General features: G+C 43.7%; 2 protein-coding genes across 2 annotated transcripts in view; one reads left to right on the top strand and one right to left on the bottom strand.

Moving 5' to 3' along the window:
* Window positions 1–1,972: 1,972 nt before the first annotated feature.
* Window positions 1,973–12,508, bottom strand: LOC110076901 (dehydrogenase/reductase SDR family member 9). Its single transcript, XM_078386950.1, has 5 exons — window positions 12,346–12,508; window positions 8,822–9,139; window positions 6,570–6,828; window positions 5,291–5,318; window positions 1,973–3,109 (listed from the first exon to the last, which is right to left on the bottom strand). Exons 1-5 carry the CDS (start codon window positions 12,506–12,508, stop codon window positions 3,104–3,106), a joined length of 774 nt encoding a protein of 257 aa, XP_078243076.1. The 3' UTR covers window positions 1,973–3,103.
* ABCB11 (ATP binding cassette subfamily B member 11) overlaps window positions 9,339–17,286 on the top strand; it is a 121,813-nt gene continuing 113,865 nt past the window's right edge. Inside the window, exons 1-3 of the mRNA XM_072981759.2 lie at window positions 9,339–9,690; window positions 10,168–10,598; window positions 10,692–10,791. The gene's annotated coding sequence lies outside the window, so the exon portion shown is untranslated. The remainder of the gene's footprint in view (window positions 9,691–10,167; window positions 10,599–10,691; window positions 10,792–17,286) is intronic.

Raw genomic sequence — 17,286 nt, forward strand, 5'->3', positions numbered from 1 at the left:
TAATGCCTCGGTTTACAAATTTTTTACGCAATACGAAGCAAGTTTGCATTGCACCTGGGAGGTTTATAGCACTGCTCCCGTGGATGCATTCCTGTGGGAAACCACGTTTCAGCTTGCAAAATTTCCGCATTACAAAACATCCCAGAGACCGCATTAATTTCATAAACTGAGGTACGCCTATATTAAAACACAATTGTATTAGCAACATTTAAGCCTAACAACAACAACAACAATATAGAGACCCCACCTAAATACAGATGTCTTTGTCTGTCAGCAGAAGACAACAGAAAAAAAGACTAAAGCAATCAATCTCTCTTGAGTAAGAATTCTACAGCCTAGGAGCAGCCACTAAAAAGGTCTTCCTCAAATCTTTGGTAAACTTCCCTTTGTGGGGTGGTTGGGCAGAAAGAAGGGGTTCAGCTGCAGGTCTCAACGGCTAGGCAAGGTTGTATGGGCTAATCTGATCTTTCAGATCGTCTGGAACCGACTCATATTGGATGTTCTAAACCAGTGGTTCTTAATGTGGGCAATAATGCCCCCCAGGGGGCGATTTCATTTTTTCAGGGGGCGGTAGAATGAAAAGGGGCGGTGTGGGGGCAAAAGAACAGAAGGGGGCGGTAGGGGGGCGCTGGAGTGAGCCAAACCTGTGAAGGCGACTGCAGCTGCAGTGCTGGCAGTAGATCCGGTGCTGCTGCTGCTGCCAGATGATCCAGCTCTTTCTACCTGCCACGTCTCGCCTTTCTCCTTTAGGGGAGCACTGAGTGTGGATCGGGTGGAAGGAAAGGGTCTCTTAGGTCCTCATCCTCGCCCCGTGAAGCGCTGCCTCGCACCCGGGTGGGGAGGGAGACTAGGTAGGTAGGTAGGTAGGTAGGTAGGTAGGTAGGTAGGTAGGTAGGTAGGTAGGTAGGTAGGTAGGTAGGTAGGTAGGTAGGTAGGTAGGTAGGTAGGTAGGTAGGTAGGTAAGATATCATCACCTCAGGGAGGGGGGCGATGATAACTTCCTCAATGGCTCAAGGGGGCGTTTCTTTCAAAAAGGTTAAGAACCACTGTTCTAAACCATCATCGGAATTTTGAATTGTAGCTGGAAACAGTTCAATAACCAGTGAAGCTTTTGTAAAGTGCATTGAGGACTTTCTGCCATCAAGCCCAAGGGTAGCCAGTTCTCAGGGTATCAGTCCTATCATAGAGAGGCAACCAAGGAGGACAGCATAGTCAATGGAATTAAAAGCTACTGAGAAGTCCAGAACAATTAACCCCAACATATTCCTTTTCCCAGTTCCTGGCATAGATAATTCTCTAAAACAGTGCTTCCTAACTTCGGGTCCCAAAATGTCCTTGGACTACAACTCCCAGAAATCCTGGCCAGCATAGCTAGTGGTGAAGGCTTCTGAGCATTTTAGTCCAAGAACATCTGGGGACCCAAGGTCGAGAACCACTGCTCTAGGGAACCACAGCTCTACAATGACTAAAGCTCTGTCCCATAGTGAGATCTGACACCAGGTTGAAAGGTGTTGCAGTAATTTATTTCATCCAAGAATCCCTGGAGCTGAGCATCCTCACTATGTTCTCTAGTGTCTTGCCGAAGAGCTGAACACTAGACACCAGTTGGTAATTATCCCGTGTGGTTGAGTTCAGAGAGAGCTTTTTCAGCAAGTGTCTCATCACCAATTCTTAATCAAGGTACACAACTCTCTTTGCCCATTTAGCCAGCCCACTTCTCTAGTTGCTTTTATAAGCCAAGTGTCCAGCACAGGTGTGGTGGTTCTTACCAAATCTTTGAGCAGCACAAACTGGAAATTATCCTGTATCATTCAATGAGTAGGAGAGAAAGTTACACCCACTGGCCCTGTATTACTGATAGCATCCAAGTCAGAACATGACAGAACAATGTTATCTACAAAGTGGGGGGGGGCATGCCTGTTATTCTTGCATGACCTGTATTCTCCTCTCCTGGACCATAGCATAATAAGGGTTTTGGGGTGGTTGGAATATTTTATTAAATGAAAAAAAATTGTAAATAAACAAAAGACCAACTAACAGAACAACAAACAAACACATAAAACACCATTATACATGAACAAAATTGAAACAAAGTGCACCAGGACCAATGGATAACTAGACCTTTTCCTTTATTTCAAGTATTCCCCTTCCCCTTCCAAAATTGTAACCTTTCTTGTGATGGTGCTCTTCCCTTCCCCTTTATTCATACATAATCAATAAAATCTCCCCAAATTTCTGAAAAAAATATGCCTTTTAAGCAGTCCTTTCTTTACTTTAATATTGCATGTTAATTTGTCATTAATAGCATAATAGGTTTTTAACAAATCAAATAAGTCCCCTGGACAATGTTGTGCTCATACCATGGTGACACAGAAGACAAGTCACTTTGCCACCATTACTGCCACTGGGTAGGCTTTTGAGCAGACTCTAGCCTGTGTCTTTTGGGTCTCATTTCCAGGTCTTTCATTTCCAAGTGTTCTGCTACTAGCATGCATTCTAGTTGCCGTCTCTAGCTATATCACTGCCAACAGCAGCCTAGAAAATCAGGGGCTGGTATGGCTCCAGTCTCTGGGAAGGAGCAAACACAGCCACTGCCTGGGCCTTTTCCCTATTCTAGAGATCAACCAAAGCTTCAGGAGAGATCTTTGCTGGTCCAGTTCAGCCCATGCATGGGAAAAGAAAGAAGAATAATTCCATAAAGGCCAAAGGTTCCCCAGTACTGGTTCAAAAGGTAAGCATCTCACAGAAAGCTAAGGAGGCTATGTTGCCGTTAAGAGGTTTCTCAGCAAAATCATGATCACTGAGCAAAGAAGACAACGGGGATTGTTATCCAGTGCAAAACCTTGGCACATCTAGCATCAAACCTCCATCAGAAACTTAGCTCCTGGAAAACTCCTGCCTCTGGGAAGTGGAAAACACATTTTCAGCACCCAGTCAGATAGAAATGTTGGGGCATAGGAGAGTGGCAGCCACAAGAGCTTGGCATCCCACCCCACTCCATAGCGCGTCCTTGGATACTTTGCAGTCAAGGCATGCTCCATGCATTCTGTGACTTTAGAGATGTCAGAACTGCACAGTCTGCTCATGAATAATCTTTGCGTCCTTAAATCTGCAAGAAAGACAAAGAAACCATCAAATGTAGGGGGAAAGGAAGCCAAAGGAGAAGCTATCAATACCGCACCCGATTAACCGTAGTCCTGAAGACCACTTCTCCCTCACACTACCCACTAGTCAGTGCTGTTTTATATTTACTGTTTATAAAATATTTATATTTTTATATATTTATACTTATCAAATTTGCAGATGACACAAAATTGGGTGGAATTGTTAACAGCCTGGAAGATCTTTTAAACACAGAGATCTTGATAGGCTGGAGCACTGGGCTGAAACCAACAGCATGAAATTGAACAGGGATAAGTGCAAAGTTCTGCACCTAGGAGGAGAAAAACCCAAAGGCACAGCTACAAGATGGGGGGATACTTGGCTCGGTAATACTGTGAGTGAGAAGGGTTTTGGAATTGTTGGAGATCACAAACTGAATATGAGCCAGTGGTGTGTTGTGGTAGCAAAACAGGCCAATGCTATTTTAGGCTGTATTAACAGAAGTACAGTCTCCAAATCCCATGAGGTACTAGTCCCCTCTATTTTTTACTAGTTAGGCCTCACCTAGAGTACTGTGTCCAGTTTTGGACACTGCACGTAGGATGCTGACCAATTGGAACAAGTTCAAAGGAGGGTAACAAGGATGATCAAGGGACTGGGAATCAAGTCCTGTGAGGAAAGACTGAAAGAACTGGGCTTGTTTAGCCTTGAGAAAAGACGACTGAGGAGAGATAGGATAACACATTTCAAATACTTGAAATATATTCATACAGAAGAGGGGCTGGATCTGTTTTCAATCATCCCAGAGTGCAGGGCACATAATGATGGGCTCAAGTTACAGGAAGCCAAATTTTGGCTGAATATTAGGGGGAAATGCTTAACTGTCAGAGCAGTACGGCCATGGGACCACTTACCTCGGGAGGTGGTGAACTCCCTACATTGACTTGGACTCGATGGCCTTATAGACCCCTTCCAACACCATTGTTCTGTGATTCTGTAAAAACCCAACGGCCCCATAAATGATCCGACAGCAGTCAGGTCTCTAGAAACCTGAAAGGGCCGAATCCTCTTTGTCCTCTCCACGTGCACAACCACCTGCGGCCGATGCAATTGAGTTCTTGAGACCTCCTTGGCCAAGGAGGTATGAAAACACATTCTGGGGCTTCATAAGCACCATCAGTTTCTACAGAGTGATCACAAGAAGATCACAGCAGATCTCTGTAACCTGGAGGTTGCAGGGAAGACCAGGACCTGGCTCTCGGTAATCTTGAGTCCAATTCAAACCTCTGTACAACACTGTCTGTTTTTGAACTGCTTAAAAGTCAGATGAAGTGTGTGCACCTACCCAAGAAGCCCAGCAAATGGGAAAAGGCAGCTTCTAGGCTATGTGCTCCAGCCTATCAAGATCTCTGTTTTTAAAAGATCTTCCAGGCTGTTAACTAAATCAACTCCAGTTTCTAGTTTCAAATTCTGAAGTCCCAATTTAAGATGTTTGTTACAGTACCAAGCAGACTGGAATGCAGAAACAGATGTCTGAAAAGAACATATCATTGAGTTAACTTGGGCTTACTAAGATCCTAAGACTGACACCCCAAAGCGACCTTCAGGCGGAGAGAAGGACAGGCCTTGCTCCTGGGCCTCTTTGCCATCGCTTAGACTGGTCCCACTTGCCTTGTGCAAAGACTTGGGGAGTTTCTCCAGCAAACCAATGTGTTCCCCTGGGGCACTGCAGAGCTGCCAGACATGCAAATAGTCCAGTCCAGGTCCTTGGGGAAAAAAACTCTAATCTGACTCAGCCTGAAATGTTCCTGGAAGTAGCATTCCCAAGGTCTGGTTCAAGTGTAGTTCAAGAAATGGGGGTCAAGAGGGAGAGGTTGCATTTGTGACAAAGTTTATTACAAAAACATCCAGTTTCATCAGCTGAGAATTCCTGCAAAAATCTCAGAGCTTGCAAGGAAAGAGGGAAAGTGTACATGCATGCGCACAGGGGGTCCATGTATGTGTGATAAAAAAAACACATCCGAAAATGTGATGCTCTCTGCTTGCACTCACATTCAACAAAGTATTTATCCCCATAGGACTCTCTGACTTCAGGAGACAGATGGTTCCAGAGTCTTAGAAGGTCTCTCTCAATGAACTCTAAATTTGTCACTCCAGTCTTAAAGAAGCCTGGCTCGATAATGCTCACCTTTACTCCAAAATGTTGCATGTCTCTCCTAGAAGAAAAACAGAAGCGGGTCATCAGCTGGGCTTGGCTTTTATCATCCCAAGCAATTAATCGAACCATGCAATATTGTTAAGAAACTTTGTTGTTAAATCACAAATGCTTAGAAATTCGTGATTTCTTGCAGCCTGTTGGTTGTTTTCTATCAAATTAGTTAAAGGAAAGGAAAATATACACTTGGGCCATGGGTGAAGCTGAGAAACAGTGACAGCTTGTCTAGGGCTCACTTTGCACTACACTTATAGCACAGTCCTATGCATGTTTCTATGCACCCTTCATTTCAGTGGGCTTTACTCATCAACCCATAGAGTTCTAGGGGCACCTGAAGGCCATTTAGTCAATGCAGGATCTCCAGAGCAAGAGCAGCCCAGCAGTGCGACCCAGTTGGACGTTCTGTTGCACGGTGGAGTTCATCAACCCTTCAGATAATGAAGTCCCTTACTGTACTACTCTATCAAAATTTTCCCCTAGAGCATCATCAACATCTACCCTCTTGAAAGTTGAACTTTGCAAATCTAATCCTACTCTCTGGGGCAGCAGAAAAGAGACCATTCCCTGCCCTATGTGACAACTCTCAGTTCTCTCCAAATCTTAAGACCAGAGAGTACCTCTGATGATATCTGACTGGGGCAGAATAAAATGGAACAAAGGCTATTGATGACTCGGAGACTACAGGTGTCATAACATTGCATCACAGGTGCATTAAAGATCATTGGTTGGTAGCTAAAAATTTACAGAGCATAATTTCACTGGCCATGTTGGCTGGGGATGATGGGCACTATTATCCAGCACATCATCTGCAGGATGTCCTATTGGAGAAGGGTAGGCCAAGCGTATAAGCCAAGTGTGGGGAACATCTAGCTCTCCAACAATATGAGGTTCCAACTCCCATTATCCTTTGCTAGCACAGCCAAAAGTGCAGGATGATGGGAGTTACAATATAGCAACAACTGGAGGACCACAAGCTGTCCATCCTTAATACGTACGCTTGTGATTGCAAACAGTATTGGCTGTCCCAAATCTGTTCCACATAAAGCAACACTAGCCCTTGGGTTGGTTCAACCAGAATTGTGAATGTTCATCACAGTGACCACAGACACATTCCTCCAGAGGTGAGGAAATTTACTTTTTTGACAGCCATACTGCTTGGGGCATTCTGGGAATTATAGCTTTTTAAAACAGTAATATTCCCTCCTCTCTGCAGTCCTCTAAATTCATTATTCAAAAATCTGTAGGGACTCACCGCAAACTGTCGGAGAATGCTTCCACTCCCCACTTAGACACACAGTAGCCTCCACCTATACAGGCCAGTCGGCCAAGAACACTGGACACGTTCACTATTCTCCCTTTAGATTTTTTCAGAAGTGGGAGGAGCTTCAAGGTAATCCCAATCAGTCCTATTAGGTTGACATCCAGAGTGGTGTGGAAATCTTCCAGTTCCATCCAGTCGGTGGGGGCCATGGGCATGGATCTTCCAGCATTATTTACCAAGCCATACAACCCTGTTGAGAAGTTTAGCAATAAAAATCTGGCCAGTAGACATGACACTAACACAAGAGAAGAAATGGAAAGGATAAGGAACCTGTCCTGATGCCAGAATTACAATATATAATTTTTATTTAACCATCCTAAGAAGAGTTTCATATGATGAAACAATGCAAATTTGCATGGTAACAGAAATAAATCCAATCAATATGATCTACGCTATGTAACCCATTGAAAAGTTTGTATTATTAGAGATGCCAGAGCAGGTTATCAGTAGGGAACTATTGGGTCTTTCACATTCTGGATCTTCAGGTGGTCAGAAGGCTGGGTCTGTAGGTAACTAGGGTTCTAGGGTTAGGTTGGACCTCCCATCCAGATGATGAAAGCAGCTGTCACATACAGCACTGATGGTACCTGTCTGTCATGGGTTTGGAGGGAAAGTTCCATCCTATGGGGAGTGGAAGGCGGGACATCAGGGGGGAGGAGCTGTACTGTATATATATTTGGAGCTTGTGTGGAGAAGTGGGAGTTGGAGTCTGTGTGTCAGACTGGGTACAACTGTGTGTCAGTTAGTACATACCTGATAGGTTCAGGTTTCTATTTAGGTAGCCAGAACTGATAGGTTCAGGGTCTGTGCGTTACCTTAAAGGGTTCAGTGGGAACCAATCTGTTATATGTGTATGTTTGGGGCTATGCCACGTTACAGTTTCCTATTTACCTGATTCTTTTATTTACCCTGTTTGTTGTTTCAATAAACCTTGTTCTTTTATTTATTAAAATCCATTCCTGGTCTGTGTGACTCCTTACAGGGAATGGTTGGTGGCAGCATAACTACATGGTGGCATACTCCAGTAGGTCTGGGGTTGCCACAGCAGCACAGGCTGAAAATATAAACCCAGAGAAAAGTTACCAGGAGGAGTGCCAGGTTCTAAAGAATCTCCTGAGGAAGAGATGGTCTCCTTGGAGGAAAGCTCTTCTCTCTGAAGAGACTAACAGGCCAAACCCTACAGCTGACTTTCTTCCTCAGCAGGCTGAGGATGCTGGATGGGACCCCAACTGCCTAGCTATAAGAACCTCCAGATGAAGACTGTTGGCTACTGAAGGCAACACTCTGGTTTGCTCTAACTGGCTTTGTACCCAGACCCTGCTGAGGGCTTCCTACCGTGTACGACCCTTGGGTTGTTGACTATGAGCCACAGGTTCTCCTTGCTTGCCTCTGATACACCTGGATGACCGTGATCTTGGACTATCTTTCCATATTGCCTTTGGATTTCATGTAGGATTCTACTGGCCAGCCCCTGGACTGCTTTGCCTCTGTTTCTGGGTTCCCCTCTCTGGGCTTGTGGGGTACCTCTGCCCGGCCAGGAAGTTGGCCTGTTGGGAGCAGGACACAGGAGGCCACTGCCTCCAATTATCTCAAGGTGGTCACTGGGGTCATGCCAAATATCTTCCCCTGAAAATCCTTAAAAGAATGGAGGCAATGGCAAGGTACTTCTTTGGAGAAAGAAAAAAATCCCTCTCAGTGGTGTGAATGGAGGGGACGGTGGTACTGGCATGAGGGCCTCCAGAGCAGAAATATCCTTCTGCCAAACCGCCCCCCTCCCCATTATCTCTGCTGGCAGAGCAACCCTTCTGCTGCATCCAGAAACCCTCAGCCGGCAGGGTGTCCGTTTAGTCTGCAAACATAGCGTGCCGCGCAAGTCTTTTTTGCATTTAGAATGTCAGCAAAGGTAATTTTTTTTCTCCTTAACAAACATGAGCTGAAGAAATAGTAAATTCCCTTTTACCACATCCTGAAACCACAAGTGCTGTTGAGGATGTGGTAACTTGCATTTTCCTCTTGTGAGAGTGTTTCTGCACCATGCAACACTTGTTTATGGTTGAATGCCTTTCTTTGAGATGTGGTCTGAACCCAAAATAGGACTCCCCCTGCCTTTTGAAAACAACGCAGTGGGTTATTGTCACCAAAACTGTCTGAGTATTCCTAGAAAGTCCATTGCTGCCACTTACCCGCATTGCCTGTTTCTTCCCTCACAAACTCCACAGCCTTGTCAACACTGCTAGGATCAGTTAAATTGAGTAATACTGTTTTCAGAGATTGGGAAGTGTAGGCCAAGAGCTCCTGACTTCCTTTTTCAGAAAGACAAGCTGCGATGACACGGAATCCCTTCTTCGTGAGCTGTTTTGCTAGGGCATTGCCAAAGCCACTGTCACAACCCGTTATGAAGATATATCTTCCTCTCACATCTTTTTCTTTCAATCCATCTCTGACGAACCAGCAAAGGACACACAAAAGCCCAATGGCCAGAATTCCTGCGTGACCTCCATCTGAAAACAAGAGTGGTCAACAAAATAATGACAACAGTGACTGTATTAACCCCATGTGCCCACTGGTTTGGCTATTCAGAAGAGACTTTGCTCCGCCTTTCAAATTCAAGTGGCCTTCCTTAAATGAATAAAATAAAATAGGCTGCTAGAGGTTTTGGCACCACTGGGAGGTATCCACAAACACCCTACTTGGCATGAGATTTCTCTAGCGTGCCTTCTCAAAAGCACTGTTTCCAAGATGCATTTGCTCTGCCTTGGCTACATCCTGAAGTCTGAAAAAAAAAAAAACCCTTCAGCATGAAAAGGGGAATTAATTAGTGTTGCAGCTAATAGCCCTTGCATTCCAGAGAACATTCATTACTCGTATTCAAGGCAGAGAAGAGATTGGGAGAGGAAGGAAGGAAGGAAGGAAGGAAGGAAGGAAGGAAGGAAGGAAGGAAGGAAGGAAGGAAGGAAGGAAGGAAGGAAGGAAGGAAGGAAGGAAGGAAGGAAGGAAGGAAGGAAGGAAGGACAGCATCGTTGAGGTCCAACTACTGTCCATGTTATCACCGGTAAGGCTGTTCTGCAATGGAACAATTTCACATCTCTGAACAAACTGCAAATGTTGTGGCCTCTTGGTGAGCAACAGTGCTTTTGCCATGCCCTTTGCATGCTAATGGTGACAGCCTATTGTCAATTTTCTCCTAGCAGTAAGACAGAAGGCATATCGAACAGATATTTTTTCTCTCTCTTGTTTCTTCTTCTCCGTGCCCCCCCTCCTTCCTTCACAATTCACTGACTCAGTCACAGTATTTATGCTGCAAGTTATGTCAAAGGAACTTGCTGGGTTTTGCTTGAATTACACAGCCAAGTATTTTACTTGAGACTTCCTTCTGGTCAGGACATCATACTGCAGAGCACAGACGACTGCCCCCTTCAGGTGCAAATGCCTTAGCCCTCTCTACCAAGGACTACCTGACCAGCTTGGATGCTGAGTCAATAGAAAGTGGAAGCCATCTTTATTTGCTAATTTGTTTCCTTCTCTTTAGCTGTTCCCATCATATTACTTAAGGGACAAGCCTGAAGGAACCAAAGACAGGGGTGAGCAGATCTTGGGTTTGTAAATCGATTCTGTGATCCAGCAGCTGGAACCCTTACGCCAAGGACAAAGACTTCTCTCTCCAAGCCCTTGAGCTGAGTACAGAACTGAGGCAAAGATCGCAGTTCTTATCAACACAAAAAATTCACTCCCAGTGTCACGCCATTCCAGGGAGCTGCAGGCTCTTTGTGGCTTTTTTTCTTCAATAACAGGGAGCTGAAAATCCTTGCCAGCCTACCATAAAGCTGCCAGTGAACTAATTGGTCAATCAAACTTACCTTCTGCCTGTCCTTGAACAAGGGCATGGAGGCTGCTGTCTAAACATTGGCAGGCTCAGCCCAGGATTCACATCCAAACAAAAAAAGCCCTCAGCCTCTTAAGGTAAACGAACACTATCCTCCTTAAATGTCTATGATGAAGTCCTACTGTGGAAAAAGCCTTATGTGAGGCCAACTGCACAATCTGTTTTCACAGCACCTGGATTGCTGATTGTGGACCCAGGCACACGACAAGTTGCGTAATCAACTGCACAACCAGGGAATGCCATCCATGTGGAGGACAGCCTGGGAAAGAGGTAACATTACTTCATGATTGTCTTTATGTGATCATGTCAGGTAAGAGAATCCTAGACCTACGAATTATATATTTATTCGTGTGCATGCCCCCGCCACCCCAAGGCTCCCCATGTCATTTCCACCCATGTTTGAATCCACCACGTTGAGGCAGTAGGCTTATAAAACATTGGATTTATTGAACTTGAACTAGCTTGGAGAACTAGAACACAGATACAGTGGTGCCTCGCTTAGCGAGTGCACCGTACAACGACGAATCCGTATAGCGATCCCCTTTTTCGGGATCGCTATACGGAGCACCCAATCGCCGCACCTCGCTTTGCGACGATTGGGTGTCCCGCGGCCATTTTGGAGCCGCCGATCAGCTGATCGGCAGCTCCAAAATGGGCGCGGGAGGACCCGAAATGGCCCCGCGCTGTGTTTTCGCGCCCTCGGCAAGCGAGGGGAGGGCGCGAAAACGCGGCGCGGGGCCATTTCGGGTCCTTTTTGAAGCCGCAAAACAGCTGTTTTGCGGCTTCAAAACGGCCGCGGACGACCCGAAATGGCCCCGCGCCGCGTTTTCGCGCCCTCCCCTCGCTTGCCAAGGGCGCGAAAACGCCGCGCGGGGCCATGTCGGGTCGCCCGCGGCAGTTTTGAAGCCGCAAAACAGCTGTTTTGCGGCTTCAAAACGGCCGCGGGCAACCCGAAATGGCCCCGCGCGGCGTTTTCGCGCCCTCCCCTCGCTTGCCAAGGGCGCGAAAACGCCGCGCGGGGCCATTTCGGGTCCGTTTTGAAGCCGCAAAACAGTTGTTTTGCGGCTTCAAAACGACCCGAAATGGCCCCCCACGGCGTTTTCGCGCCCTCGGCAAGCGAGGGGAGGGCGCGAAAATGGCTGCCCGGGGCCAGGAAACTTCTCTAAGTGGGAAGTTTAGGGCCGATTTGGAACGCATTAAATGAAGTTTAATGGCTTTTTACTTCCCGCTTAGCGAAGATTTCGTATAGCGAAGGTTAATCCGGAACGGATTAACCTCGCTATACGGGGCACCACTGTAACAGGAAATACCTTCTCTTTAAACCTGATTTACATCCAGGTTCATTAGTCACTTCTCCCTTAGTCCTAGTTGAACCCTCTCTTGCTCTTCTAGGATTTGGAAAGCCCGCTTTAGGAAGCCAATCAGGTGTTTCACACAGCAGGGATGGTTTAAAGATATGTCTTGCTGGCCCGAGGGGAGAACATCCTCGCTTGCTGTTTATGTGATTTTTTAAAAAAATTGGGTTTGTTGTGTACTTTGCATTAATTGTGATTTGTTTGCCACCCGGTGTAGTGGCTCTGCCACTAGTTCGATGAATGAATGAATGAATGAATGAATGAATGAATGAATGAATGAATGAATGAATGAATGAATTAATTAATTAATTAATTAATTAATTAATTAATTAATTAATTAACCTCCCTTCTTTTTTGGCCAAAGCTCTGGGTCTGGAAAGAGTTATCTTGATAACCAGACCAGATTGGAGAGGTTGAATTGGCCATTTGTCTCTCCTCCTGCTCTTGCAGCTCTCGTCTCTTTGCTCACCATTCCCTCTCACCCTGGAACGAAGGCTTACGAGGCAGTCTTGACTGACGCAACCTTGCTGTGCCTGTTCTGGAACTCTCAAGCTGACCAGCTCACTGGTCCAGAGATCTTGCTCCTCCATGTCTTCCCAGTCCTCTTGAGAGTCAGTTGCTTTCAAGACCATCATGTCAAACAGGCATATTTTAATTTCTATTTCTTCCTTCACGTCTTTCTAGTTTCTATCTTCCTCTCCTGCCTTTCTAGAACCTTCCAGGGATGAGTCCTTAAGTCACAGGACTTGCTGTCAAGTCAGATTTAAGTTGGACTAGTGACTTGACTCAGACTTGACTTGTGTTTTTTTTCCCTCCAATGACTTGGACTCAACTAGTGATTTGAAACCCACCCACCCTTTTTTTTAAAAAAAATAGAGACTCGGACTTGGGCCTTCGGACTCGGGGACTTAGTACCAAAGACTAGGTCTCGTGACTCACACCCTGAGAGTTACCAACATCCCTGGAACCTTCCTGCCTTTTCTATCCGATTCCTTTTTTATCTTCTCTCTCTTCCTCCTCTCTCAGGAGTCCTCCCTCCGTCTTCTCTCTGGCTCTTTTCCCTGCTTTTTAGGTCTCTTTTTCCTGTTCTGTATCTAATGTAGCCCCACACCCACACCCCACCATGTCTACAAAAGAGCTAGATGTACAGAAATCCTCCATGACCATTGGGAAGTGAGGTGGACCACTAGCAAGGGCTGAAAGGAGCCTTGCCTCCTTTCTCCTCACAGTTCATTTGAAAATTGAAACTTCAAAGTCCATCAGCTGGAGCTCTTGCCAGGTGCAAAATGGATCAGGACACAAAAACACCTAAGTAGAATTAAACGCCAGAGTATAATCGGCCCATGGTTTAAAACCAAAACTTATTTTTAGGATGAGAACGGAGCTTAAATACAGAAAAATCTGCTCTCCTCTTCCTTTTCAGCAGCCTAGTGGGCATCTCATATTTTATTCCAAACCTCAGTACTTATTTCTTTTCCCAAATCCTATTTCCATAATGTTTTAAGAAGATCCTATTGATCCTCTGTATTCAATAGTATTTTATAAATTATACTTACTGTCCATTTCATTAGCCTATTTTCACCTGCATTTTCCTTTTGTAATACTATTTCTTCAAATCTCATGAATTCTCTACATTTATGTCTTCTTTTTACTCAGTCTTTTGTCCATTGCTCCAAATGGAGATTAAAAGCAAGGGTTAACAATAAACGACGGTCGCTAAAAAGACTGGACTACAAAGACACTTGAGAGATTTATGTTTTAGATTCCATCTTTTATTTGAATGTACCTGCTATCTTATTGCTAATATGATATAGTTGCAAGGTGAAATATTAGAAATACTGGATGTGTATTGGGGCAAAGGGGAGAGGGAATTTTAAGTGAAAATAGTGGAAACAGAAAATGGAACCTCCCCCTGAGAAAATTACAGATCGGTGGCTAGACTGGAAAACCTCTTTTCAGATGTCACTGTTGCAAAAATTCATGCAGGTAAATTATTATATTGACCAGATGGAAGACATGATTGGAGGCTCTTGGGGAGGGAAGGTAGCAGAGGTTAAATTACACCAAAAAGAGATCTCAGAACCGGTTGTATTGATGAAGATATCAGATAATATACAAGGGATGGAGGACCACCCAGTAAGAGATGTAGCGATAGCAGATAAGGAAATTGAGGTTGAAAAGCAAACTTTGAATGATATTGTTTCCCCTTTTAAAATATGGAAGAAAAAAGAGTCGCAGAAACAAAACAAGCACAGGGAGGAAAGGGGAGGGGAGAGCAGGATTTATATTATTTTGGGTCTGCTGAGTGTATTCTCAAGAAAAAAGGAGGGTGAAAGAGGGGATATATTTCACAATTGGCCTTGGTGTTCTGATGCTGTGGGAATAACATAGATTTAAGCTGTATTACACGTATAAGTTGAAAGCTAAAGAGGTTAATACATATACAAAATAGTCAAAAGAAGAAGAAGAAAAAGAAGAAGAAAGATGAACCTTTATTGGAACATGAATAGATTAGATGTTTATATACTTGATATGTAAGATTGAATGATTATGCATTTGATGTTTTCTTATTCTCAAAACCCTTTTTCCATCCCCCCCCCACTGCCCTTTGCCTTTTGTATTCCTTCCCCATTACCCAATAGTTTTGAAAATAAAATTAAAAAATAAAAAAAAAAAACAATAAACGATGGTATAAATTTCAAAAAGCAGGAGGATTGTGTCTTCCTAATTTAAGGTTATATTATATAATTAATAAAAGAAGACATATGCTTGCTATTATATCTCTGATAAATTGACATAGTTAAACATAGAATCACAAGAATTTCACTGGAATCTTGTGAATATTTTTTATATAACGTAAGAAGAGTCTTACAAAAAAAATCTAAATCTTTTTCTTAAAAATGTGCTTTTAATTTGGAAATTGTACAGAACTAGTTTAAATACAAGTAAATCAAAAACTAAGGACAGCCAGGCAACAGCAACTGTTATAAATTATAAATTCATTAGAAGTAAAGAACTGCAATCTCTAGAACAATTGATCATGACAAAGAGGCAAACGTTCTCTTTAAATGGAAGAGTTCTGTTTTCGTTGTTGTTGTTGTTTTGCCTGGCCAGCTTCTGCATAGACTTTCATAGTGCACAGAAAACTGTGCCACTGAGGATGCCAGAATACTTTTCTCACTGTTATAACAAGGGACTTAAGAAGTCAAATGTTTTGAACTGTAGAAGCTACCTAAGATTTATTTATTTCCTGAAACTCATGACTGATAATTACTTAAGGATGTTGCAGCTAGTATGGCAACCAGTAATTATGAAGAGGGAGAACAAGACCTTTATAGATGAGGAGTAAAAGGGGAGAAAGCTTATATGGTATATTTTCAACTTTATTTTAATATTTAAAGCTAGTTCAGAAATATCTCTCCAGTGATTTATTAAAGTAGCTCTCATACTGCTGAGGCAGGTAAATGATTCAGTATTACATTAAAGAAATACTGTAATCATAGTGATTTAATCAATTATCTAAGAAAGCTGTTGGTATCTGTGTCTCAGTATCTCCAGATATTGCACTCTCTACCAACAGATTCAGTGTCTAGAGATGTAAGGAATTCATCTGAAATACTATCAACATATACTAGTAACACCCTGTAGATGAGTATCTCAGTCAGAATTCATCTTGGTGAGCTTTTTATAATTCCCCATTTGCTAGAAAACCAAGGAGACTGTGTCTCAAGGAGAACAAGATTATATCAGCAGGCACAAAAAGGTGTGTGTGTGTGTGTGTGTGTGTGTGTTTGTGTGTGTTTGTGTGTGTGTGTGTGTGTGTGTGTTAGATCAGGTCTAGCTATCTTGTCACCTCCCCCCCACACACACACAAAGCAACACTTGGCACAAAAGAGGGAACCAAAGAGATTTTGCTGTGTGAAGCACAGCAGTAAAATAGCCTTCCCCCAAAGTCACGATAAATATAGTACCCAAGACCAGTTTGTTAGGGGTTTTTTGCACTGTAGGTAGAAGATCACACAACTCCAAATCCTGATTGCTAAAAATACAGTCATAATGAGTTAATAGCTATTAGTAGCCGTTGCTATTTCATAACACTCCCAACCTTCTGACTAAGGCGGTTATTTTGCTCTTCCGCCTAAAGGATGCAAACTGAGTGGTCTTGAGCCAGGATCAACCCTGTATGGGAAAAGTTTAGGTCTGACAAAGACTTACTCATGAGTAGGTATCATTGAATTAAGAAATGGTTTTCATCATCAGCTTTACTTACTTTATGAATCAGCAGCAACTACATTAGGGTCACAATTACAACGTACACAAGCCAATACAGAGCAGGGCCTGCACCAAAGGACTCAGCTCATATATCACATTCACCTGACTTAAAATGCATTGTTATTTTTCGACAAAGGCATACATGTTATGGCTTTCTTCCAGTGCTTGTACTTACAGTCGGCTGAGGTATCTCTCTGACTCATTGTGAGATCAGAACTGTCAAACTCTCAGTACATCCTGTTTTCAGAATGGGCTCTCACTGGAATTTGAGTTTGTGAAGGTTTTCGGGATCATCTGCACAGGCAGGTCTTTTAGCCTCAGTAGCACAGTCATCACACAACAATGATTAGACAGCCATTTACTGTCCTAGCACAGCTCCCAGGATTGTCTTAATGATGATGATCCCAGCTGACCCTTTTAGTGAGGATTAGCCTGGTTTTTACACTCAGTGCTGTTGCAAACTAGAAGATGGGTAGCATAAATCAGAAAATGTTTTTGAAGTTTGAATGCAGTCCCTTCTTTTGAAGGCAGTCTTAATTCCCTGCCTGCCTTTTACTGTTGGTGGGAAAAGCATGGAATGATTCAAAGCGGACACCATTGTGTGTTACGTGCACAGCATCGCTAAGATATTTCCTGCTACCTGGCTAGTGGACAGTGGATTGATGAATAATTACCTCAAGCTTTTAAAGTCCCGTAATCCCTTACAATTGGTAAAATGGGCTTCTGAGAATTGAATCCCATCGATCTGGAGAGTGGAAGATCCCTCATTCCTGACTTAAATCACTAAGACACATTTTGATGATCATTCATGATCGTTGTGGTGTCAGCAGCAGCTTGAAATTCTCAAACTCCCTGCAACACTTTTTGTTTTAAAACGAGAGTGAGATACAAGATTCTAAGTGCTCCTGTCTGGCAGGCTGGCTACCATACTTGCAGGGCCCCATAAAACAGCCCAAGTACCAGATATAACAACGGCAACAGCAGCAAAAATTTGTATTACAGCTTTCAAGTGTTTGTATACATTATCTATTTGCAGTCCTTATCACCATCCTGTAAAGTGATAAGGTGATATCACCATCCTTACAGGATGATTATATCAGTGTGATTCTCCACCACAGGGCAGAGGGAGATTGATACA

Source organism: Pogona vitticeps, chromosome 1 (assembly GCF_051106095.1).
Source record: "Pogona vitticeps strain Pit_001003342236 chromosome 1, PviZW2.1, whole genome shotgun sequence".
Taxonomy (NCBI): domain Eukaryota; kingdom Metazoa; phylum Chordata; class Lepidosauria; order Squamata; family Agamidae; genus Pogona; species Pogona vitticeps.